Below are 23,587 nucleotides of genomic sequence, written 5' to 3'. Positions count from 1 at the left end.
AGGGGAGGCTGGGGAGGGGCAGCAGGGGCTGAAGGAGAGCGAGGGCAGAGGAGATACAGGCACTGGGAGAGGAGGTGTGGGGTGATGCCGGCTGCAGCGGAGGGACCTCAGGCAGGAGACCAGAGGAGGGACCTGCTTAGGACAGCAGTAATGGGGAACCAGAAGTAAATGCAGAACATTTCTTAGCAGTCAGTTGAAATTCTGTTTTTAGTAATGAAACATATTACAATCAATTCCAGTCTGAAAAAGAAAAAAAATCACTGAAATTTGCTTTCTTCCTTTTTGCTGAAATTTGCTTTCATCCTTTTTGCTGATGGCTTTAGCAGAAAACTGCCTTCTCATTACAAACATGGCTAAAGCTCTAAGGAAAACATTCTAATCCACATACTGAGGGCAAACCTAGGGTGAAAGATGTGCTTGCAAAGTGTTTTGGGACCGACTGTTTTCAAAAAGCTTCAAAAATTAAAAACGTCATTAAAAATGGTTGTTGTTGGTTTTTGGTTTTGTTTTTTTAAACTGGCCTAATTTATTAGGTGGCAATAATGTGGTTTATTGCTAGCAGTCAAACTACTGCTTGACATTAGAAACTTTTGTTTGGGGAAACTGCAGTTTTGTTGACTAAACATCTAACATCTGCCAAAGCCTAACAAGCTAACCAAGTGTTGACTCTACACGGTACAAACCCACAATTCTGCACTAAGCATTGTGAAATGTGATATTATATGCCATTTCCAATCAATTTCTAAAAAAAAATAAAAAAAAATAATGTTACAAAGACGAAAACTAAAACATTGGAGCAAAAATGCTATTTCATATCTTACTGTTCATAACATAACTTCAGATGCTCACTGACAGAATCAACTGAGGTGAAGAACAAGACCAGGTAACAGCTGCGGATATCCAGGTTTACTTACAGCCATCATCAAACAGAAGCCACAAAGGCTACCTCTGGATGAGACAACATGAGGGTGACTGCTGTTGCCCCAGGCTCCCCCTCTAGCCATGCTCTGACTTTATCAGGGAAGGAGTCCCCCAAATGCCAAGCCCTCCCTTGCCCTGCTCCTTCCCATCCCACCCCATCCCTAGGAAAGGAAACCCAGGTGAGTGAGCTGGGCAGGAACCACAACAGGACTCCCACCTCCGCAAGCAGAGGAGCAGACCTGTCAAGAAATACTGTGGGGCACACACCCCTTATTCTCCCAAATAGGAGCAGGCGCAGCTAGAAAAACTGCTTGAAGCCCACTGATGGTACTGTGCAGTGATGCGCCTGACCTTATTTCTTGCCGGGAATGTTCCTCCCTCATCAATTCCACCACGCTTGTCTGATGTTTCCTTTTTTGCTGTGTCGAATACAGATAACAAGTTACTAGAGGCAGGGAGCTGTCGAGTGCAGTATAGCTCATCTGCAAAGGGCTTGGCAGGCTGTGCGGTGCCATACCCAATAACAAAAATAGAGCAGAGCAGATGACCAGCCTTTAAAAAAACCCGTTTCATTTATTCATAGCTTAATAACTTACTAATTCATTGCCTAATGTGTTATTAGCAAAACATTTTATAAAAATCAGGCTTTGACCCTCAAAAAATTCCTTTCTAAAGGCATAAATAGTTCAAACTAAGCTTTTTTCCCCCCAAGTATTTTGTGAATGCAATGGTAATTTTCAAAGCCTGAGATCTCCAGTATTAATGATGCTATAAAATTAAATCTGATACTTTTAATAACTTCTTCCCGAGTACTTCATAATTCCAGTAAATTGCAGCCAGCTCAGCTGCCTGTGGAGCACCCTGAGCTCAATGGGACGAAGGGCCCCTGACAGCCAGGGTGGCCCATGCAGACCCAGACAGGCTGTAGGGTAGGATTTGCGGGGGGGGAGGCTCTGCAAACCCCCGGCACAGCACCCAGCATGGCCCAAGCTCCCTGCACAGGACAGCGGCATGCACGTGGTGAGGCTTGTGAGGCCCCACAGAGGCTAATGAACAAAAATAGCCCCCATATGACTACCCCACAGCTGATCTGCTGCCAGGAGCAGGAAGCAGAGAGAAGGGTTAGGAAAGAGTGGCGAGTCAGTGTACAAGTTGTCTTGCTTCCTTTTCTTCCAAGTGTATCTTTAAATCTGAATACTATGTACTGCATGTGCTCCTATTTAATGTCATAGGGCTAACTCACTATACCAGCCATGCATCACACGTCTCGCATGTCACGGAAACTCGCAGACTGATTGTCAAACCAGCAAGGCTGCTGGTCCAGGGTGGTGGTGATACTGAGTGAGCAGGAAGGCTCCTCTCTCTCGTACCATCGCCTGCTCCTGCTTTCCTTCTCAGGCAGGACGCACACCAGAGACGCCGCAGCTCAGGCAATGTCCACGTGCAAAAGGTCAGGAGCTACTTGATGGGAAAGGATGGGAGAGGAACTCCTGAGGGAACGTGGGGGAACAGGAGGGGCTTCTCGGCGATGCAAGCGCCAAACGGTAACACCCAGATCCCTTCCTGCCTTGGCAGCCGCACATCGGGACTGTCTCAAATACCCGTATTTCCCTTCAAACCACTCTTGGATCTCTCTAAACTCTCACCTTCCTTAGGGGATAAAAATTTCAATCCTGCCTGTTCTCACCAGCTCTGATAAGGGTTCCCTGCAGTATCATATAAATGTCAGGCAGTCTTTACAGAATTCAGTCCTAGAGCATTACCCTAAAAGAACCACTGGGGGGGTGAGTGTTTAAAAATAATGTCAAATGAAGCCCAGAGTAATTATTCTGTTTCCATGTTTTAAAAGGCAGGTGGTAGGATGCAGAAAAGCTTGTTCCTGATTTTCTGAAGGCTGGATGGGAATTGTTAGTACTACTTTAACTTAGATAACTGCTAAGCACACTGTGCAAAATCAACAACATATTATTTAATGCATACCTTTGCTCTCCTGATACAAAATGTATGGCAGCCCTCTGTGCCATCCAGCTTTTACCAGACCGTTTTAATTCCCTGTTAGATCTTCAAAAAATGTAAACAACTGCTTTGAAAACCACCTCCACCTGCCACACTTGAAATAATTCATCTTCTGTCTTCATACAAGAACAGAGAGAAGCTGTATCTATTAATAGCCCTCTCCTGCTCTGGGCTGTGTGCTCTCAAAGCAATTCAGGTATACTCTTTTCAAAGGAACTGACTGTGAAACAACGATGGCACTGAAGTCAGAAGCAGATTGCAATGTCCTTGAAAGGCAAGTAAAGCATGCGCTGGGGGTAAGAAACACTGAAGAGACTCAGCAGAAGGAAATTAAGAAAGTATACAATTAGAAAGCCGAGAATGCTACGTATTGGTTTATATTTTTTTCTTACCTTTACTTCATAAATTACTTCACAAGTGATTTGTCTCATGTGGAAATGACCATTTTTTTCTGTAAGCTGCTGATACCATTTTGAACACCATCAACAACTTGAATGGCTTCCTCTTGCTCTCTCTAATGCGCTCAGATGCTCTTTTGCCTCTCTTTACCTTCAAATCTCTAGTATCAGAACTCGAAAGTACATCCCACAGGTCACTTGCAGCCTCAGCAGCCTTTGCACAGAACCCAGAAAAGGAATTTTTCACTGTCGTTGTCCTTGATAAAACCAGCTGTGCCAGCATCACAGCAAATGTCTGAGTGGAATGGAGCTGCCTCATAATTAGAGCCTGGCATCTCTACTCAAGCATGAATTAAGTAATGATGATGAATTTTCATCACTCCTGTGATTCTGTGTATGTAGGTCATATTCCATCGTAACTATTAAATATAAAGCTATTGTGTTTCAGACACTTTATCATGGGGGGCCCAGCTTCATGTCCTACTAAATGACTATCTGTGAGTGAAACATCCAGAAAATCTTTTTATACCGCCTCGTTTCTGCTAGCTTTCTATTCTCATCCAAGCTGCAGAACCAAACACACCTATTTTGCTTCCTTAGCCCATCTTTCTCCTTCTCTTCTCCACTTCCACTGTCGATAGTCCTCAAAGTAAGCTGCGAAAATCCCTCCCTCAAACACAAACGTGCTTTTTTCTCTACTTTGTTTCACTGAATGCTTGTGTGGGAGCTTTTATTTTCTTCTGAAGCATTTTTACAAGAATAGACCATTTTATATAAATGTACTTTGCCATTACAAATAAGCTGAACATCTGAATAAAGAGTGTCAAAAAGTGAAATGCTAAGTAAAGAAAACATCAAGCTGCCTTTGTTAAATCTGTCAAGTAGTAGCAACCAAGTTACAGACTTGCCTGGAAGCTGCAAACAAAACACAGCAGAAGAACTACCCAGTGTTTGGGGAGAGGAGGGTACGGTATATGGCAGTGAGAGGGGACAAGACAGGTAAGTTTTCCCCTGCCACACAGCAGGCACCTGCCTGAGAGTTCAGGCTCTTCTCAGAGGAAGGCAGGGAATTGGACAAACCTGCTCTTAGTTTTCATTTCACCACATGAATTCACCAAATGAGTCTTTTATTCTTCACTGCAGTAAATCTGAAAATTTAAAATGCTGAGATAATGGAAATAGGGAATAATCAATCCAATTACAGATACTCAGTGGCAGCAGGATACAGAGCCGTAGGGAACATTAAAGTTTGGCAGGGCTTTTCCACCGCAGTTGCTTCAGGAGGCGTCATGCCTGTAGTAACACATGCAAGGTAAACACGGAAAGAGGAAACAAGTAAGTCACGCAACACGCTGGTTTGTTTAGCGTACTCTATGGGCCAAAAGCTGATGCAAGGCTGGGTTTGCAAAGCAGCTGTTAAAACATAGACATGTGATATGAGGTATCCTGGACCAACTGGCTAAGTAACACAGGGTAACATGGAGCAACAACCAGCAGCCCAGGACAAAATACTGACCAAAGTAAAGCACTTTGTCCAGCCCAGAAGCCAGACACAGGACTGTTTACAGAAAGCCTGTAATTTATCATGTGATATTTTCAATAACAAAGGTTGTAGCCTGAAGAGTCATTTTTAAAATCAGCTATGTGTATTGTCATTATTTTCTGTTTATATCAATTATCCTGTTGTTTCATATGCAAAGCTACCCTCCCTTTAAATTCATCAGGCTATAGGCAGGAGTTGAAAGAAAAGGAAGATACATTTCTGGCTCAACAAGAATTGAGACTATAAGAGAACCAGGACAGTCACTTCTTGGTGCAAATTTTCTGCCTGCTACTTGAAGTGCTGAAGACAGAAGGACTTTCAGTAAGACCGGCACTTAGCAAATGCCTCAAGCACATGAAGGGGGACAGCACTCACCCCCCTGAAACAGCACAGGTGGAAAACAAGAGCCTACCTACCACACAGCAGTGCAGTTCTCAACTTGCCAAATACCTATTTGCCCAGATTATCAATTTTAAGAAGGCAGACTGCTGCCAAGCAGCATTACACACCTACATCTTCAAAACCAGGCAGTACCACACTGCACTGTGCTTTATCAGCTTGCCACAATTTCAGCACCACATTCTGCTAGGAAGCTGCCTTCCCCTGTGTCCTCAAAGGAATTTAACTGCCTAAGGCCCCATCACATCAGCTCCTCCCAAGCTCAAACACCATCAATGTTCACATGAAGATAGAAACGTTTGGGGACAGGTATCACGAGGCTTCTCTATTTCAACTTATTCTCACTCTAACTTGCAGCCAATTCCACCTTTTGTGCGACCAGGTTTAACATCTCTCCATCACAGAATGGGATTCATCATGCCTGACTCCCTGCTGCTCCAAGGAACCATGCGGGAAGCCTGTCAGCCAGCTCCATGCCCCTGGTACACCACAACCCAAATAGCACGTCCCATCGGTCATCAAGAAATTCAAAGCATTAGTACAAAAATTCAAAAGCCACAAAATGACCAGCAGAGACAGACTGAGGATATAACTAATATTCAAGATTGCTGTAAGTGAGGGGATCTATTGTCTGAAACTGCCCAGACTGTGTAGTAAGTCAACCTCCAAGATGATGATCCTGTCTCTACCTATGCCCAGAACTGTGTGCTTACACTGACTGTTCCACAAGGCTTGAGTTGGCTGCACCCACAGTGCTGTTAAATGTAGTGTTAAAGGCTGGACTACCAGTATTCCTCAACCACAATACCTGCATTCCTACCTGTTGTGAGCCAGGTGGCTCACGCTTAAGCTATGCAGCTATGGGGATAACTGGAGAATTTAAAGTGAGGTCAAAATAGCTAACATAGTATTGCAGGCTTACTTCAAGAGACCTACAAGTGATTAATCCATATAAAAGCATCCAAGATCATGCTCTTTCTGTCTAAAATAAAAGCATATCTGGCTGATATTTAATGGGACAAGACAAAAGAAACAATGAAACAAAATTAAAGTGGCTTTGCCAGATATTGTAAAACAGCAGGCTCAAACTTCCAGCTGAAATGCACTGTTTCAGATACTGAAAACCTTAAGAAGTTGTTGGGCTGACTCAAACCCAACAAAATTGCAAGTAGCTTGCTTGATCTGCTTCGTTAAAGGAAAAGGTGAGTGACCCAAATGCCTCGTGCTCCCTGGCCTTGCTCAACACGTCAGCTTAGAGCAAACACGTTGAAGACAATGCAGTCTGTGTTACGTATCACACCCCTGTCCCTGCACCGTGCTGTTCCTTTTCCGCAGAAGTTCCCTGTTATTTGATATGCACGAGGTGATCTTGCAGCTTGGCTCTCTGCGGTTGTAAGCGTGGCAGGCAGCTGTGCCAGGCATTCTTGCCAAGAAAGTATTCTGAGTCACTATGAAAATAAAAATACATCAAAGTAACAGGTTTTTTCTTCTTTCATATCACCAAGTATGGAAGTCCAGGCAGGGCTTTCCTGGTTCTACAAGTTTTAAGTATATATACCCAAAGTCCATAGACTGAACAGGAGACTGACAATTATGCACCTTGCAATCCTTTGAAAAGCCACTCTAAATGTGCCACTGATTACTGTTAATGCCTATTTTGCCCTTATCTCCTTTTGGTCTGTTGAAAGATACCTGCACAGATTGCAATTTTCCTACTGTAGTTCAGCAATTGCCATTAAAATCAGTGAAAGACCGGGGTAGATGATATGATAAGAGGTCATTGACAGTCCCAAAAAGAAGTGCACACGGATGGAAACTCAAGTGGGCATTTTTTTTTCTTTTTTTTTTTTTTTTTCATTATATGTAAAAAAAGAAACCCTACTGAGCTGAAATGTTTAGGGATGGAATTTTTAAGCGACAATAGTTTGGTTAAAAATAGAATTCAATCAACCTTAATGTTAATCAAAATATTTTTCCTCAGATTACCAAGAAGGCAGCTGTCTTTAATAAGGACAAGGCTGCTGCCAACACTGAACCTTTACTCCCACCAGTTTCACTAGATCCAGCTGTTTCAGCAGTAAAATAAAGATTTTGATTTAGGCCAGAATATACTAAGAAATGGATGCCATGCAGGTACACACAGAAGCCGTAACAGTGCATGCTAATAGAAAACATGAGCAATCCACTCCTAATTGCTTAATTTTGTCTGTTCAACTGCAGCTCCCACCCTTATTTTTGAACCCTCTATACTCTCTAGCCTGGGAAATCAGAGGCATCTTTCATGGTTAAGCTCAACGCGGGGGCAGGAAAGCTGAAATGAAGGGCCAGCAAGCTAATACCGGGCAGAGGCATCCCCCACTACCATTAAATGCCACCTCGGCACAGCGGATGTGCTAACAACCTGCAGATTTCAGAGCTCTCAACTGGATCTCTTCAACTCTATCAGCTACACAGAAAGCTGTCAAAGTCGCCAAGTAGTAATTCAATGTCCTTCACGCTCAGACCTGCCCGCCTGCCAAATTCACACGCGCACACAGAGTACTCTGCCACATGCAGAAAGACTTTTTTGGGTTCCCAAACTGGAAAATCAAGTGAACCGAGGACAGATGCTACAAGGGTAAGAAAGAGCAGGCAAGCTCCCAAGAGAGTAGGAATGGGGAGGACACACAGAACAGGTCCTTCCAGCCACGCACAACTTCATAACCTCCCTTCAGTGTGCCTGAGGGTGTCCCCATTGCTCCTTGCAGTAAGCCAACTCTTTCCAGTGATGTTGGGCACTTGGAGGTGGTATGCAAGTCCATTCCTCCTACATCTGTTCCTAATTTGTCAAGACAAGTGAGCCAGCCTTTAAAACTTCAAAAGCCTGCCAGTCAAGAAGACAAAGCCAGGAAAATGAAGTGTAAAGTTTTGGCCCAAATTGTGAATATGACAGAAGATCTGGAGCTACTGAAAACTCACGGAAGCTGAAATGGCTAAGGGATGACACCTGTACTTAAAATACTAGCACTGCATACAAATTTACTAAGAAACTACACACATGTTTATCTTCTTTGGCTTGCAGATGTTTCTTCTTTTTGCAAAGTGCTAAAATTTTGTTCAAGGAGAGGAAACGGATAGTAGCTATAATAGTGACCCATTTCCAAGGTGGAAAGAAACCATTTAGTGGGGCTACCACAGGCTTAAGGCTGGGAATGTCAGACTTGTATTGCCTGTTTGCATGAATTAGACAACACCGTCACTGTAAGGCTTCCCAGCTCAGTGCCAATGTGAATGCGAGTAGTGACTGACAGAAAGAGCTGGTGCCTTAACGCTGTTTCTGTATCAGCCAGAGCAAATGGAGTCCTAAGCAGACAACCCACAGCAAACAGTAATATGGAAAATGTGTGAGGTCCCAGACTAGAACTATTTATAATCTGGGGCTTCAATCTCTGAGCTACTGTTCCACGGAGTGGGGAAATTCCATCCATGAACAGCAATTTGTGGAAGAGGGTCTAACAGAACTGAAAAAGAGGAAGAAAAGTAAAAGCTATGATATATAGTATTGGTATATGGTATTGATACTATAGTACCAATAATCATTTCACAGTTTTCCTGAAAAAAACCCCACAATTCTAATGGGAAAAAAAAAAAAAAACCAAAACCTTAGGCAGAAATAGAGAATTTCTTTAAATCACTTCTGCCTTGTTTTAAGGATTTATATGAAAACAGGGAAAGCAATAGTCTGGTCATCCAAGTCCAGGAGGCCATTTGATAGAAGGGAAGTGACCGGGAGGACTGAGGAGTGTATGTGGGAAAAAACAAAGGAAGATGCCATGGGACCACCCTTTTTAGTTGTTGGAAGAGCGCAGGGTAGAAGGTTTTTTTGAACTGTAGAGCAGGAGTCAGAGAAGGAATATGAAGAGGATGATAATGTTAAACTAAAGAGCATGATCTTTATGATCTTAATAGCTAAATGTGTCCAGAAGCAGAAGATAATATATCTGTGAGGCATGTGATGCTAAAGTGAAGGTGAGCAAGATGATAAATAATCAAAGCTTTGCCAGCAAAAGCTGTCCAGATTTGTAAAATGTAGCAGAGGAAGGCACTCGAGGGATCCTGTGAGAAAGTAAGGAGTGAGAGATCAGTAATTTACCATGGGGGCTGGGAGCATGAGCACATCAGAATTTAGTCAGAGCAGAGGGAACACAAGGACCGCTGAGGAAAGTGCTGGTGTGGTGGTGAGGGACGAGTAGCCCAGAAAGGCTGTGTCAGTGCCAGACTGATGCAGGGGGACTTGCTAGCGGGACAGCAGCCAGAGGTGGAAGGGCTGTTGTGGTAAAACAGCGAAAGATGACAGACAAATCCAGATTTACCATACCTAACTTTAGGCATCGGGGAGATGCTAGGTTAGGAGCTGAGCTACTCCAGGCTTCCTGCACCCCTGCCCAGCCAAGGGAAAGACGAGTGCACCTCGGAAGGTAGAAGGACTTCCTTTCTGAATGTGCCCCCTTCTCTCCTTTCAGCGCACATGGATTTTAGGGGAATTCCTCTTCCGACTTAGATGCTTAAAACTACCTGGGATGAATCTCAGCCTGCCTGCAGTATCATTCAGAAGAACAAGCAAAGGAAGAGGAATAGTCTTTTTCCTCGGCTCCTACAAAGGAGAAAATCCCTTGATGCCTGAAGGTGGATAGCTGCACTATGGGGCAGCCAGGGGAACCTTTGCATTTCAATTACTCTCAAGCAGGGAGCTATTGAAAAATGGCTTGGAAAAATCCTGCACAGGATCTCGGGCTGCTGAGGAAATCTCTGCTTAGGAAAGGTTTCTGAGTCAACAGAAAGACAGCTGTGAAGCCAGACAGTAGATAATTTGACCCAAGGACAGAGTATAGCCCAAGAATGGGAGACAGCAACAGAGAAATGGTCTAAGCAACCTGAAAGGAAAGAGAAAAAAAAGAAAAAAAGGAAGCCTAAACAGCCACCTATAAATACAACCACTGGCTGTAGAAAAGAGGTGCCTTTGGCTTGGGAACACCTGCACAGGGATGATTACAGAGAGGAAGAGACAGAAAGCAAAGGGGGAGGAGAGGGATCAGCTGAACCACATGAACATGAAATTGGCAGTGAAGTAACAGCTGCTTTTTTGGAAGAATATGCAAGTTTTACAAGCTAAATATCAGGACACAGTCAGAGTCTGCCGGCAAGTGTGAAAACAGCATTTGGAGCTGCTGCTGACTTACATGAAGGTCACATTGTACCTGTATCTGCACAGCTGAGACAGGCAGTGTCACAGGCAAACCAGTGAGCCTGCTGCCAGTCGAGAGACTCCTTCTACTTCAATTCAGGAAGAAAAGGCTCCCATATTCCTAAGCAATTCTACCATATGTTATTAAAATTTATCTTGCCTCAGAAAAACTACAGCAACAATTGTAAGGGAGTGGAAAAAGTAATGTATGAATTATTAAAATAAACTGCAAAAGACAGTATGCCCTAGCAAATATCAGGCTGGCTTTCTTCTTAAACATTCAGAAAAATCACAACAGGCAATGAAATAAATATCCAAACATTTAATAAAGTCATGTTTTGAAGATAGGAAGATAATCAGGGGAAAAGTGCATAGGAAAAACAAGGAAGGAGAAAATAGTAAGTATGGTGACCTTTACTTGTAATTTATTGCTTGTTCTCATCAGATTAAGTCTTGCTTTTCCCCCCCAAAAAATGTTACTAAGAAGGTAAAATACCTACTTCCCCTATCCAGGAGAACTGATGCAGCTAATCTGTCCATTCCACATTTGTCATTTAATCTATCTGTTCATTGGACTACAGCATCAGCCATCTTGCTAATTATCTCCTTTAACACATGGAAATTGAAGAACCTGAAAAAGTCACCCTTAGGAAACAGAGGACCAGGGAAATGGGAAGAAAAATTCCAAGTTTTGATACTGCAATGAATAATACCTTAAATATTCTGTGTCAGCAAACCACCAGTTTGCCTCAGATGACAAGAAGATGCAAGACTTCTGACATCTGTCAACAGACTAAGAATAATAGGCAAAAGAAACAGTTTCAAAGGATGCAAAATCCACATTTCTTCTCTTTCCAGGTAACTTTTTATTCTGAAATACGTTTACATCTCTGCATGAGCAATAGCCAGGAAAACATTCCTAGATCTAATCACAGATCACCTTACTGTGCAATGCTGTTTAGTTCTAGTTTTGAACACATAAGCATTTACATTTTCAAGAAAATAAGAAAGTCTCTCAGAAATCATAAGAATCTTTCTACAGTGCCAAAACCATTTTAGCAGATCTGCTGCAATTTTTAATCCTTACAGATGTAAACTACATTTACCACAATTAATGCATTCAACTCTTCATTCTCATGAAAGTGCAATTTAGACCCACCCAAAATACTGGCTTGCAGTGCCTTACAGTTAGCCGAGCTTTTCACTGCTTCACATTAGACCCGTTCCGCTAGACAAATCGGTAATTCTCCCCACTTCCTAGCTACAGCTGAGTTAGAGATAAAAAAGAAATCGAGACCCATTTAGAGTATTTGACTGGGCTAGCAGCTACCCAAAACTATTCAAGAGGACCTTCTAAAGCTTGCCTCATGAATATCTAAGCACTAAAAATGTTAATTAGTGTTAATATAAACAAAAGTTTAACCTGGTGACAAAAGCTCTTAACATTTTCTTTCCTATTAATGCGAACATGCATAAAGAATGCTAGTCAGATTACCAGGCTTTTCTGTAAATCCTACAAAATCACTAACAGCATCCACACAACACATTATTTAAGACCAGCAGCTCCTCCTACCAGCGCACTGGGAAACCGCATTTAATCTTTGCATCAATTCTTCTAGGGCCATTTCTTCAATTTTCAGCCAGCATCTCATTCTCTGGTAAAACAAAAAGAATCCACAGCAAACATGCTCCCCCTGCTCCAAGAATGAAAGCAGGGGGGGACCCCAAAGCAGACCACTACAGCAGTGCTTTGCAGCTCTGCATTTCAATTACTCCACATGGATCCCAGTCGGCACAAAGGGAGGCAGGAGCGCACGTTCCCTCCTGGCAGCGCCTGGGTGAGGCGGGCGCTGCTTGAAGCCAGAGCAGTGAATGTTAATGACAGCAGGACCGCTTCAAACTTCTCTCCCCTCCTCTGCATATGGGTTTGCCCGCAGTGGAGTCCTCAAATGCTAGAATTAATGCGAAGCGCTGATTAGCCGACGTATCGCCAGTCTCTCCCAGCCTGCAGCGAGCGCTGGGAAGGGCTGCGCTGAATCGACAGCGCGGCGAGGGAACGGCGAGCAGCCGGAGCTTGCAGAAAGCCCCATCCTCATGCTTACGTGAACACTAGGCTCCCTTCTACCTTCTTGCCAGCTTGCTGCAGGGTGAGTAGCTGTGGAGCAAAAATCCCTTCCCGCTGACAACGCCAAGGCTATTCCGCTCTCACCAGCCCGCACGATGCCTTCACGTTCGGTTTGAAATGGTCATTTTTGAAGGCTGAGAACTTCAAATTTCCTTTAAACACTGAAATAACCACAGACAACATCTGGACTATTTGGAGGAGCTTGACTGCTTAAAGGTTGTGCAACAGCAGTCTCCGTAACTCCACAAAATCCAAATTTCCATGAGATCTGTATTACCACCTTAGGCAAAGGGGTTTTAGAGTCAAGATCTGTGGACCCCACAAGGTGTATGGGGTATATACAAGAGAACTGCTGTAGAAGGTAACTAGGAAAAGCAAGCCTAATAGCCAGGAAACTTCTATTTGTTAGAGAGGGTACACCACCACTGGAAAACTTTTAGGGATATAGAAAATCCTACAGGACTGAAAGCTGTACAATGCCTCTCTATACAACTGCTCCTCGTAATTGATTTTCAGTGCTTTTATACAGACTGTTTTACAAGTTTCAAACTATGAGGCTTTTAACACTTCCCTTTTTCAAGATTATCTCAATGCCTACTAAATCTCACTATTGGCATTTTTTTTGCTGATGGTCAGCTGAATTCTCCCAGTCTTCTAATAAGCCTATTGGTTTTAGCTATGTCCTTTTATATTTTAGCCATTAAAATAAATAAAAGGCTATCTATGGCTAAAAGAAAAAGGGATGTTTTCCTGCACACTTAGAAACACTGTGTTATTTAGGATAAAGATTCTTTTCTACAGATTACATACAGCAGGCAAAAAGCAGCAGTCCTTCCTAGGAAAATATGTGAATACCTGTGATGATTTGTTCATAACTCTCAACAATAACATTAGGGAGGACATGAACTAAAAATATTTTTTTAAGAGGACCCATCAATCTATCTGGGCTTCCTCTGTCAATAAAATTAATTGAGATCATATTTAACTATTAATTTATAAAAAGTCCCACATCATTTCCACTCCAAGTATGACGGGCCTACAGCAGCTCCATGTATTATATATGACTAAAGTCATATATATTTCCATTCCTATATTAATAGAAATGAAAATTGAAGTCTTCAGTCAAGCTTTTGCATAACAAAGTATTACCATAGAAATACAGCATCTATAGAAACTTCATATGCAAAAAATATTTTGTTTATCTGACTGCCATTTAAGATTGCATTTTTGGAAAGGAACAAGTGATCTGCAGCAAGACCACGATCACCAGCTCAGGCTCTGGCCATTCACGTGGTGAACCAGAAGCAAAGGAACTAGAAAAGGCGTGCAAGTCCACGGGTGTGTATGGATAGCTGAGGCTTGTTTTGAAACAAAGGCTATGGGACAGAGCACCATGTCCAAAGATAGCCCAGGGAGAGCTCCAGATGTCAGGAAGTCAACGGGACTTATTGACTGCAGCAAGTTAAAGGCCTACAACATTTTAGCATATGCGGAACAGCAAAGTTCACTTGTAAGATTACACTATTTCCCGGTGTAGCAAGAAGTGCAGGAGACGTATTCATTCATAAGCATCTACTGCAATAAAAGATACTAGTTCAATCCCAGCTTTCTTCGAGTGTCCTGCCTCAATTCAATAGCAATTTCCTGTTTTCCTTGGAGAATCAGAAAACTGCTTAAGACTCCCATATATCATAAGGTCCATCTTTCCATGGTGTTTTCTCAGTAAAATAACAAATGAAAAGCAAGATATAAATGTACTGATGAATTTTATCACATCAGCCAGTCAACTTTCAGGATCACATCACATAATATGTATTTATACTTGTGCAAAATGAATGGAGAACTCTAATACTCAAGTTAAACCTCAGTTATACCAACATTGCCACTTTATATATGCTTTCTACACCTTTGAACAAATTCAAAATATGCAAGGCACGAGCAGAGCATCAAAGTGAAAGGTTTCAGTTAGCTGGACTGAAAGTTAGTTTACCTAAAAGTCGGGTAACCACGTACTTGTTTAATCATGTTCATTCATAGAAATCAGGCAGCCTTGTCTGGAGTGATATAGCTTAGGCATAGTTTCTCTACTGAAGGAAACAGAGATACAGTATTTTCAAAATACTTAACCAGAATGTGGGATTAGGATCTCTGCTGGTTTGAAACTGGATCATCCACGGTTTCATGAATAACCTTGAGTCAGAGTAAAGAAACAGACCTTAATCTAATTAAAATCAACTCTTAACAAGAGGAGCCAACTGAGCTTTCTTGCAACAAAAATCAAACCAGTATCTTACCATGAGCTACACAGGGAATCAAAACAGTCCTCGAAATAACAGCGTCAGTATAGCTCTGCGACGAGCCACTGCACTTTTGCTCTCTTGAAGCTTGTGCCTGACGCCCCGCACCTTTGCAGGTCATCACAATGTTCATATTAGGGAGTTGAACATGCCATTTCAGCCCGACACATCTCACGCTAAACTAAAATTTGAGAGTAAAAGGACTGATGTCCAGTTCTAGCACTGAGAGTCTGCAAACACAATAGAAGATGTTTTCACTTTTCAGGTAAAATGTGATTACTTTTATTATATATATTTTGGTTTTACTGAAAAATTCCAGCTGATTCTAGAATTCTGTTTTTTAACTAAATTATTTAGCTAAATTATCACCTCTAGCAAAAAATCTTCAGTAGTCCCAGGCAAGGCCCTGCTGCAACAGAGGAATTCAAACTGAAGTATAGCACTGTGTAAAAATACTTTCACAAAGAAATTTGAGGAACACACAGCCTTTTGGTTCTGTCTTAGATGTTTAAAATGCAGTAAAAACATTTTTGTCAAATTGTCTATAGTCCTATTTCTTTCAGTGAAACAGCAAAGATAATAATCAAGGAGCAAATGTATTGCACAATTTAATCAATCAACTTCCAGGACTACATTGATGTAATATTTGACCTGATTTCTGCAGGTTTGTATTGATTTTTTTCTAAACTTCTATTGGGTTCGAAAGCCACAACAACATTATTTTTTTCCCCTCAGTACTCTACTTTGCCCTGGTTTTGGCTGTGGTCTCCAGCAAAGCCTGTTCAAACAAAGCAACACCACACATCTCTCATTTTCAAACAGCTCAAGCCAAAAAGCATTACCTAGTTTTTCAAGAAATTGTAGCTATTTTGGAAATGTTCTGGAAGTAATACACAACTATCCTCTCATGTGAGGAGTGAAAGCAGTAACCATAAGTCATTAACACATAATCATGTAACGAGTTTTGCCTGAGCAAAAGATACTTGCAACAATATACCTAAAGATTTCTCAGCTAACTTTACTTTGATCTCCATAATATCAGTTGTCAATGAGTTCCAAAATTTAATTATGTGCTGTGTGAAAAACTGCTTTTATTTAAACTACCTTCCTGAAATTTCTCTGGGTGCCCCAGTTTGCCTTTTGTGAAGCAGTGGAAAAAAACCAGGAAATAAACACTCTCTATTCACTTCCACAAGCCATTCATGACTATACAGACCTCCACTGTAGGTGATATTATGTCCCCTCCAATTGCCTTTTTTCCAGACAGAAAATTTCCTACACTAATTAGTTCCTATTTGTACAAAAGCAACCCCATACCTCTGACCGCCTTCGCCATGCCTCCGCATACCCTAATTCTACTCTAACAAAGCGAACAAAACTGGACATGGTACTCAAGAAATAGGCACAGCAGAGATTACACAGTGACATAAGGATTTTGTTGTTCTTGGTTTCTCTCTCAGTGGTTTGTAATGCTCTGTTTGCCTTTCAGACCAACACGAAGTGCTGACTGAGCTGCTGCTGTTTTCAGGGAACTACCCATAATCAGTCAAGGTCTCTTACTGAGGGTAACAGCTAGCTTAGGGAATAGTGTTGTCTTTTCTCATATGTATCATTCTGTGCAAACAATTAATTTCACCTTCTCTACTGATCAGTTACTCAGCATCACCGATTTATCCTCCAACTGTTTGCGTTCAGCATTGACTTTGACTATTTTGAATAATTTCACATATTTGCAAGTTTTGTCTTTCTACGCTTCCTTTCCGTTTCCAGCTCATTTAGGATTATGTTGCATAGCTGAACCTCCTGCAGAAATCCCTGCTTTTCTCCACCAGTAACTCCCCTCCACCCACAGAAAACTGACCACCTAAAGCAACTCTCCATTTCTTTTTTAATCAATTATCAATCCACAAGAGGGCTTCCATTTTAACCCATAGAAGCTTAATTTCTCTAAGAGCAGCTGCAGTAGAAGAAATACTATTTATAGAACACAAAATAGGACTACAAGAAACTAAAACACACACAGGTTTCCCTGCTGCTTTGTATAGGCCCTACGACATTGCTTGCTGCGAAGGGAACGGGCAAGAACATATGGATGGTTATGCTACGCAGCTGAAGCCTCTGCCAAACATCCCATACGGCTTTCCAGTGATACCACGTGGTATCAGGCAGGCAAGTCAGCCGCCCTCTTCTCTGGATGGCCCCAACATCACATGCGACGAAACTCTATACACAGTATAAGCAATGAAGCTACAGGTATCCACATCACCATCACTGTCCCAAGACACTGCAGATGTAGCCAGAAAGACTTACCTAAGCTGGGGTCCTGCAGAGCAGGAAGAGACCCGTTGAACATGGTTTTCATAATCTAGGTCCTCACAGATCCTACAAAAAAACTTCCACATATACCCACGGCACAAGAGCAATACTGATCCCCAGCCTTAAATAAAAGGGGAAAGAAAGGGGAGACAGGACAGTCGATATGAAAGATCCAACAGAAAATGCATTTTTAACATTTCAACCTCCTCTTGGCACCAGTTCTTCCTTCATGAAGCAAAGGGATTTGTCCCTTTTATTTTTCTGAATGACTGAGTTCTCTTGGTAATCAGCCCAGTTAGGCTTTATTATGTAAAGCATCTGGGATTTGAAACTGGGATTCATAAGCAGAGATTTCAGTATTCTGGTTTTGGCAACACCTCACTCTTTCACAAGGAGAAAATTGTTCCTAGATTCACAATCTCAAGGAATACAGAGAACTTCGCATTGTACAAGTCATTACCCTGCAAATACATGCAGGACGGAAAAGAAAAAGTAGAAGTCTTTTCTCCTTAAAAACTTGACACTCAAACACTCGTACAAAGCCAGAGTATGGGCAAGATTCGTATAGGAACAGACTACAGAAGCCTTCAGATGTGCGGGAGCATTTACCAGAGAAATTCCATGAAAATTATGCCTTGTTTTACTAATCTACTAATATACCAAACCTCTCTTGAGTCCTCAGTGTCAGGTCAACCTCAATAATATTTTCCTTTGAGAAAGTAAGTGCCACACAGGAAAAAAAGGCCTGGCAGCTGCTCTCCACGCTCCCTCGTCTAGGATGTGTATAAGCCATGCACAGGGACCAGGCCGAGGTGGTACCCAGACCAAGTGTTCAGCAGGAGGGGAAAAGCTTCACCCTCACCCTCTTTGTACCTAACTGCTCCCCTTCCTTTCCATTATTGCTCAGGCCCATGGCTGAGAAGTAGTAGAAGATGGATGAAATGCAACATACTCATTTCTATTTGGTGGCCCCTTCCCCAATTCAGCCCCATCTTGCTACAGTCCAGCTCCCACTACTTGCAGTCTTCTTCCCTAAACATCCTTCTTTCCCCGTTGTCAATTGCAGTCTAGCCTCCCCTTAAAAAAAAACAACAAACAAACAAACAAGATTAGTTCTCGAAGCTTAGCTTAGCCACTAACTCTTCTGTAATTCATTTCTTTCATGTCCTGTATCTCAGTTTTACACTAGAGCAGCATTCCTCATACTTCTGTGAAGTTTTGTAGTTAGGCTCTTCAGCCTGAATGAACTTAAAATGATTGACCATATCAAAGGCTTCAATATTTCCTAGCATAACAGGCAGTGTCTTTTTCCCCAGCCTCTCTTGCTTGTATGAAGGAAATGAATGAAGTGTCATTTGAATCTCTTCCACCAATCTTCTGTGTTTCTGAAGAGTGCCAAGTTTCCCAGTAACCGCTTCATTCAGTTTTCTTCTTCATCCTCCTCTTTTGCCACATGGGATTAAGTAATCACTGCAGAGCCAACAGCCTTGAAAGAGTTTATTTAGTGTAACACCTCCAACTGCCCCTGCTCCAGCCCTTTATCCCTCTGCAGTCCGAGGAGCTAAACCACCCAGATGTGCCAGCAGCTGCACTCCTCTAAAAGCAGGCATGGCAATGAATGAATGTTGCCTTTTCACCAATGCAGTGCCAAGCAAGACCCTAACTTTCTAAGTTTACCAAGATATCTTTATAGATGAAAGAAGCACTTTCTGTAGGAAGTTAGGAAGACCAAAGATAGGAAAGCACAGAGGTGAGCTGGGAAAGAACTTGCTGCAAACAGAAGTAATATGGAAAGAAATGAAGTATCACTGTTATTTTCTTCTTTGGGGCACTTCCACAGGTATGTGTACGTAAATGTATTAAGGGAAAGGCCACACAAGGGAAACTACTCTGACCCCTCAAAACACGAAACCACAGTACTTTAAACCCAGAAAAAAGGGGAAATTGGGGAGCTCTTGTTTTAGAAGATCAGATATTGAAAGGTACCATGATAATTAAATAGGTGGTAGAGTCCAGATGCAGAGATGTCATAGTCATAGTCTCTCACAGTTAGTATTCTGTATTTAAATGCAGAAATGAAACTGATCCAGAAAACACACATCTTTTGTCTTCTCTTGCCAGGGTTGTTTTCTTTTCAAAGGAAATGCAGGGTGAGGATTCATAAAATTAAACCTGCCCCCCCCCCCCCCCCCCAAAAAAAAAGTCTGTCCAACATTTTTTAAAGCTCAAACCTTTGAGGTCTCCTAAAAAGTATTAGACTTTAAATCAATCCCTTTTTGTATGTGTTCAGATTTGAAGTATTAAGAAAAGTCCAAATTTTATTACATGCCCCACTTTGTTTTAAATCAGCCCTGACTCTTGAATGGTAGACCTGCTAAACTTCTATGTGTACGGCCAGTTCTTTTGAAATAGTGATTTTTACATTCTCAGGAAATTACTCTAACAAAATGTGATGTTTAACTGTCACTTATAATTGTTAATTTTACATACAATCAGCAATCTAAAAAGTATTTAGAGTAAAAAAAAGTAGGGTATTTCCAGGACCATTCAATTTGATTGCACAGAATAAAACTGAAGTGCTTACCCCTGAGGAACAGGCTGACAAGTTTTATCACAGATAAAGGACAGAGTAGAAGGATGTCAACTCTAATTCAGAACTATTTTTTAATGGGCTGTATCTTAAAATTTGACTGCCCTTTTCCACTTGTACATCTTTTAAAATGTAGCATCCACTGGAGCTTTAGGGTGACAGAAAGCTTTTCCCTTTTCAGAAAAGGAAATAGTCCAATACTCAGAGAACGCACTGAGGACATGGGAAAACGCAGTTTGTGACTGGTCTGGCTAAGCTGCCCACCTCCAGCAGACATGTCCCCCCCAAGGCTACTTACTATTCTGCCCTGGGTGCTGGCCTCCCTCCTGGACTGCACCCCAAGCGCTGTTAAAGGAGTTGGCTTTGTCTTGATGCAGAACAGGAAAATTTAAGAAGTCTCAAAAAACATCCAGGAATAGGAAAATAATTTCCAACAACCACAAGGGTATTTAGCCTGCAGCCAAAGAGGCCAAAACCCAAACGAGATCTCAGTCTTGCTGCAGAACACTCACCCTGACTGCAGGTCCTTCAATGGTACCTTTGTGTCTTTCACAACAAAGCTTGAAAACTTCTCTGTGTATGTTTCCTTAACAGGCCAATTCCCCCATCTATTTTATTGCATACAATCCTCAGTAAATAAAATAGCATTATTTTCTTAGTCTGGTTATTTGTGTTGATGGATGCTTAATACAGGAGAGAAAGACCAGGTCAGATCTTGTCAAAAGTGGCAGGAGATTCCAGGTAGGGGGGAAAAAAAAAGTCTCTGAAAAAAAAGGCTTTTGCAGACAATTGCAACTTTTTTCACTTCTTGAAAAGCAAAAATCTCTATGTCCAGTTCACAATTATTTGGGGTTTTTTTAAATTAGAATATGAAATAGTGAACATTTTCAGATCCCATCATTTTTTTCACATTTGACATTCTTCACAGAAGATGTTACTAGCCAAATAAATTGATCTTTCCTGGGAGCTGGCCTGCACAATACTTCAGTAGATGAGGGAAAACGACTGCTCTTCTTTATACTTTCTCCGCCTTCATTATGGTAAAGCTGTCAGAAAGGAAAATGTCATCTAGGCTTCTTTACCTTGTAAGCCACATCCAAACCACCATTTCATGCTTTCTTGAAACAGAAAGAATTGAATTTTTGCTTTAATAGGCTTCTGAAAGTATTGCTGTTAGTTTTCTTAAAGGACCACAGTACTGAATAGTTACTGCTTTTGAAAGAAAAATGTAAGCATGCATGTATACATTTCCTGGTTATTTTGATTATGTACTGCTGTTGGTTTCTCTTATTTTCTCTCCTTCACTCTACAGCTATTTCCAATCCATAACAAGGATTCTTTTGTCAGTGACAAGCTTAATGCAATGCTGTTTATTTTCACTTTCTTTGCCTTTAAAATGCAGTAAAAAAGTGCTTTTTGACAAACCACCTATTACACATAAGAGGTTGCATGGGCTTCAAATAATTTTTTAAGCTTTATAATGTCTGAATACTTTAAAAAACATCTTTTGAGTTGAGCCAATTGCAACTGCAACCAAGAGCTCACTCCATAAATCCACAAAGATTAACACAGAGGGACAGGCTCACAGAGACACTCATCCCCAGAGCACAGTACAGCATTTCTTATTCCAACTCATGAGACTCATTGTTTCCAACCCTATCCAATGCTGTCAGGTCAGCTGCACAGTTATTGGTAACTAATAACCACCAGGATGTACCAACTGCTGCACCAAAATATCTTCAACACTGGTATTCTCAACAGTTGCTTTGTAATCACACTGTTCTTGCACTGAGTTCTGTTGCTCATTGAGTTATGTCATGTTTTATGAGACCTAAACAAAGTTTGAAGTGAGATTTCCACAAAATTTCGGGTTCTCTACTCTTTCCATTTCTCAAGTTCTTCAAGTTTCTTTCTGCAAAGTTTTGCTCTCAGAGTTCTTCTCTTTAGAAGAGCAATTTCAACAGGCTGAAAATGACTCACTCCTTCAGCTGCCAGCTCCTCCCTAGAGGCTCAGAACATCAGTGCTGTCCTGTGCCGCACTTCTGCCACTTACCCATCTGCATTTACTCATCAGATGTAAACTACCACATCAAGATTGAACCGTAGCACTGAGTTCCTTTCAAAAGGTTAACAGCTGAATGCCTACTGAAACACAGTTGTGCAACTTGGATGTGCTGATTCAAAGGGCATATCTACAATGCCAGTTTTGGTTCAGCTCCAGTCAGATGTTATTTATGACAACATTGAAAAAAATTATTACTTAATAAAAAAAATTCAGAAGTACACAAAAATTTCCAAGAAAGTAAAGGAAAAATAAATGAATGTGTCAGACAAAAACCAGCATCTCACACTATTTCATCACACATGGTCATATAATTGTCATAGCATAAAACGCTTCTGCATCATTATTGCCAGGGTGTTAGGCCTGGAAAGGACTTCAAAGAAAGAAAGAATTATGGTACCATATGCCCCTTTCCAAGACAGCAGATGTATAATGGACCAGTCTCCAGTCATGTTCCTGTATGCTTCATGGCAATGCCTGGATCTCTGAAGAAGAATGTTTTGATCCTCTTCACCATTCCCACCTGTGTACCCAAGAGGAAGACCACTTTCAGAGATGAATGCTGTCAATGCACCAGCAGAGCACAGACGAGCAGCTGAGAGAACAGGGAGGCTAGAATTACCAAATGTAATTTAAAAGCTGCAATACCAAAGGGCAGCATATAGAGGAGGCTTGAGGATGCCAGATACCACGTACTGGAAAGCCTGACTTGAAACTTTAGCTATACCACACCAACACACACGAAAGGAGAACAATCTCTTTGGTCCCTAGAGACTGATCTGTATTAGCATCCCCTTAAGAGCCATTTACTTCCTTCAAGATCTTGACCAGCCCTTCAGAGAAACACAGTAAGGCATTAAGGAAATAGTCACCTTTGCATCTGTGGTTATTAGTATGGTTGGATCTGCCACTGCTAGGATCACCTGCTACAAAAGCAAAAATCACTAACTTTGGCTGGAAGGTTGTACTAGGTAAAACCAGATAAATGCATAAAAATAAACAACCTAGCAAATAATGTTTGAAATAATGTTATCAAATACAGAGGTCAGATATTCTCTAACTACCCAAAAGCCTTCCATAACACAATGTTTCCTGTAAAAACTGTTATCCTACTTCATCTTTCTAAATATCAGATTTCTCTTCACTGTCACATGTATGTGCAAATAGGATGTCTTGTAGAGTAATTAGCAGTGGTGTGGTAACAGGTTGCAGGCAAACAGCTCTCAAAAAGTAGAAGTAGTTATGTTATTAGATGGTTTAACTTTAATTTTATTGCTTTCATGGGATTAGGCAGCATGCTGTTCAAGGAACTGCACTGTTTGCTTTACAATAAAGTAAATATTTTTGTACATTTGCAAAAGAGTATTTAAAACTGAAGACTAGTTTCTCATGGAAAAGAGAGTATCTGCCTGCTCTCCCTGCCTCCTCAATCCCCAAATAGGCTCAGTTTGTACACACAGAGCACACGGACCATTCTAATGTAATATTAGTAACTTAGAGCATCCAAAGCTAATAGTAATAAAAGAAAATCCATTAAAACTTCACTTCAAGTCCTTTCTAAAGGGAGAAATCTTTAAAAAGCTATACCTCAGCAAAGACAGGCAACATTATCTGTGGGAGGAAACACAGTAAGGTCTTAGATTCAAAAGTTGTTTAATACTCATGAATAAAATCCCAAATGCAAAGGGCCTAGTGA

General features: G+C 41.5%; 1 protein-coding gene across 8 annotated transcripts in view; it reads right to left on the bottom strand.

Moving 5' to 3' along the window:
• Positions 1-23,587, bottom strand: part of MCF2L (MCF.2 cell line derived transforming sequence like) — a 159,297-nt gene that overhangs the window by 113,336 nt on the left and 22,374 nt on the right. For 7 of the 8 annotated variants that reach the window (XR_003921235.1, XR_003921236.1, XR_003921237.1 and 4 more), the window contains one exon: positions 22,292-22,414. Coding sequence is in view for 5 of the 8 variants with exons in the window: in XM_029999270.1 (XP_029855130.1) it covers positions 22,292-22,414 (123 nt within the window). In the remaining 3 variants the exon portion in view is untranslated. Of the gene's footprint in view, positions 1-12,074; positions 12,749-22,291; positions 22,415-23,587 lie in introns of those variants that run through there. The other variant, XM_029999274.2, reaches the window with a different exon arrangement.

The sequence above is a fragment of the Aquila chrysaetos genome, chromosome 23, assembly GCF_900496995.4.
Source record: "Aquila chrysaetos chrysaetos chromosome 23, bAquChr1.4, whole genome shotgun sequence".
NCBI lineage: Eukaryota > Metazoa > Chordata > Aves > Accipitriformes > Accipitridae > Aquila > Aquila chrysaetos.
This window is presented reverse-complemented; position numbering and strand designations above follow the sequence as displayed.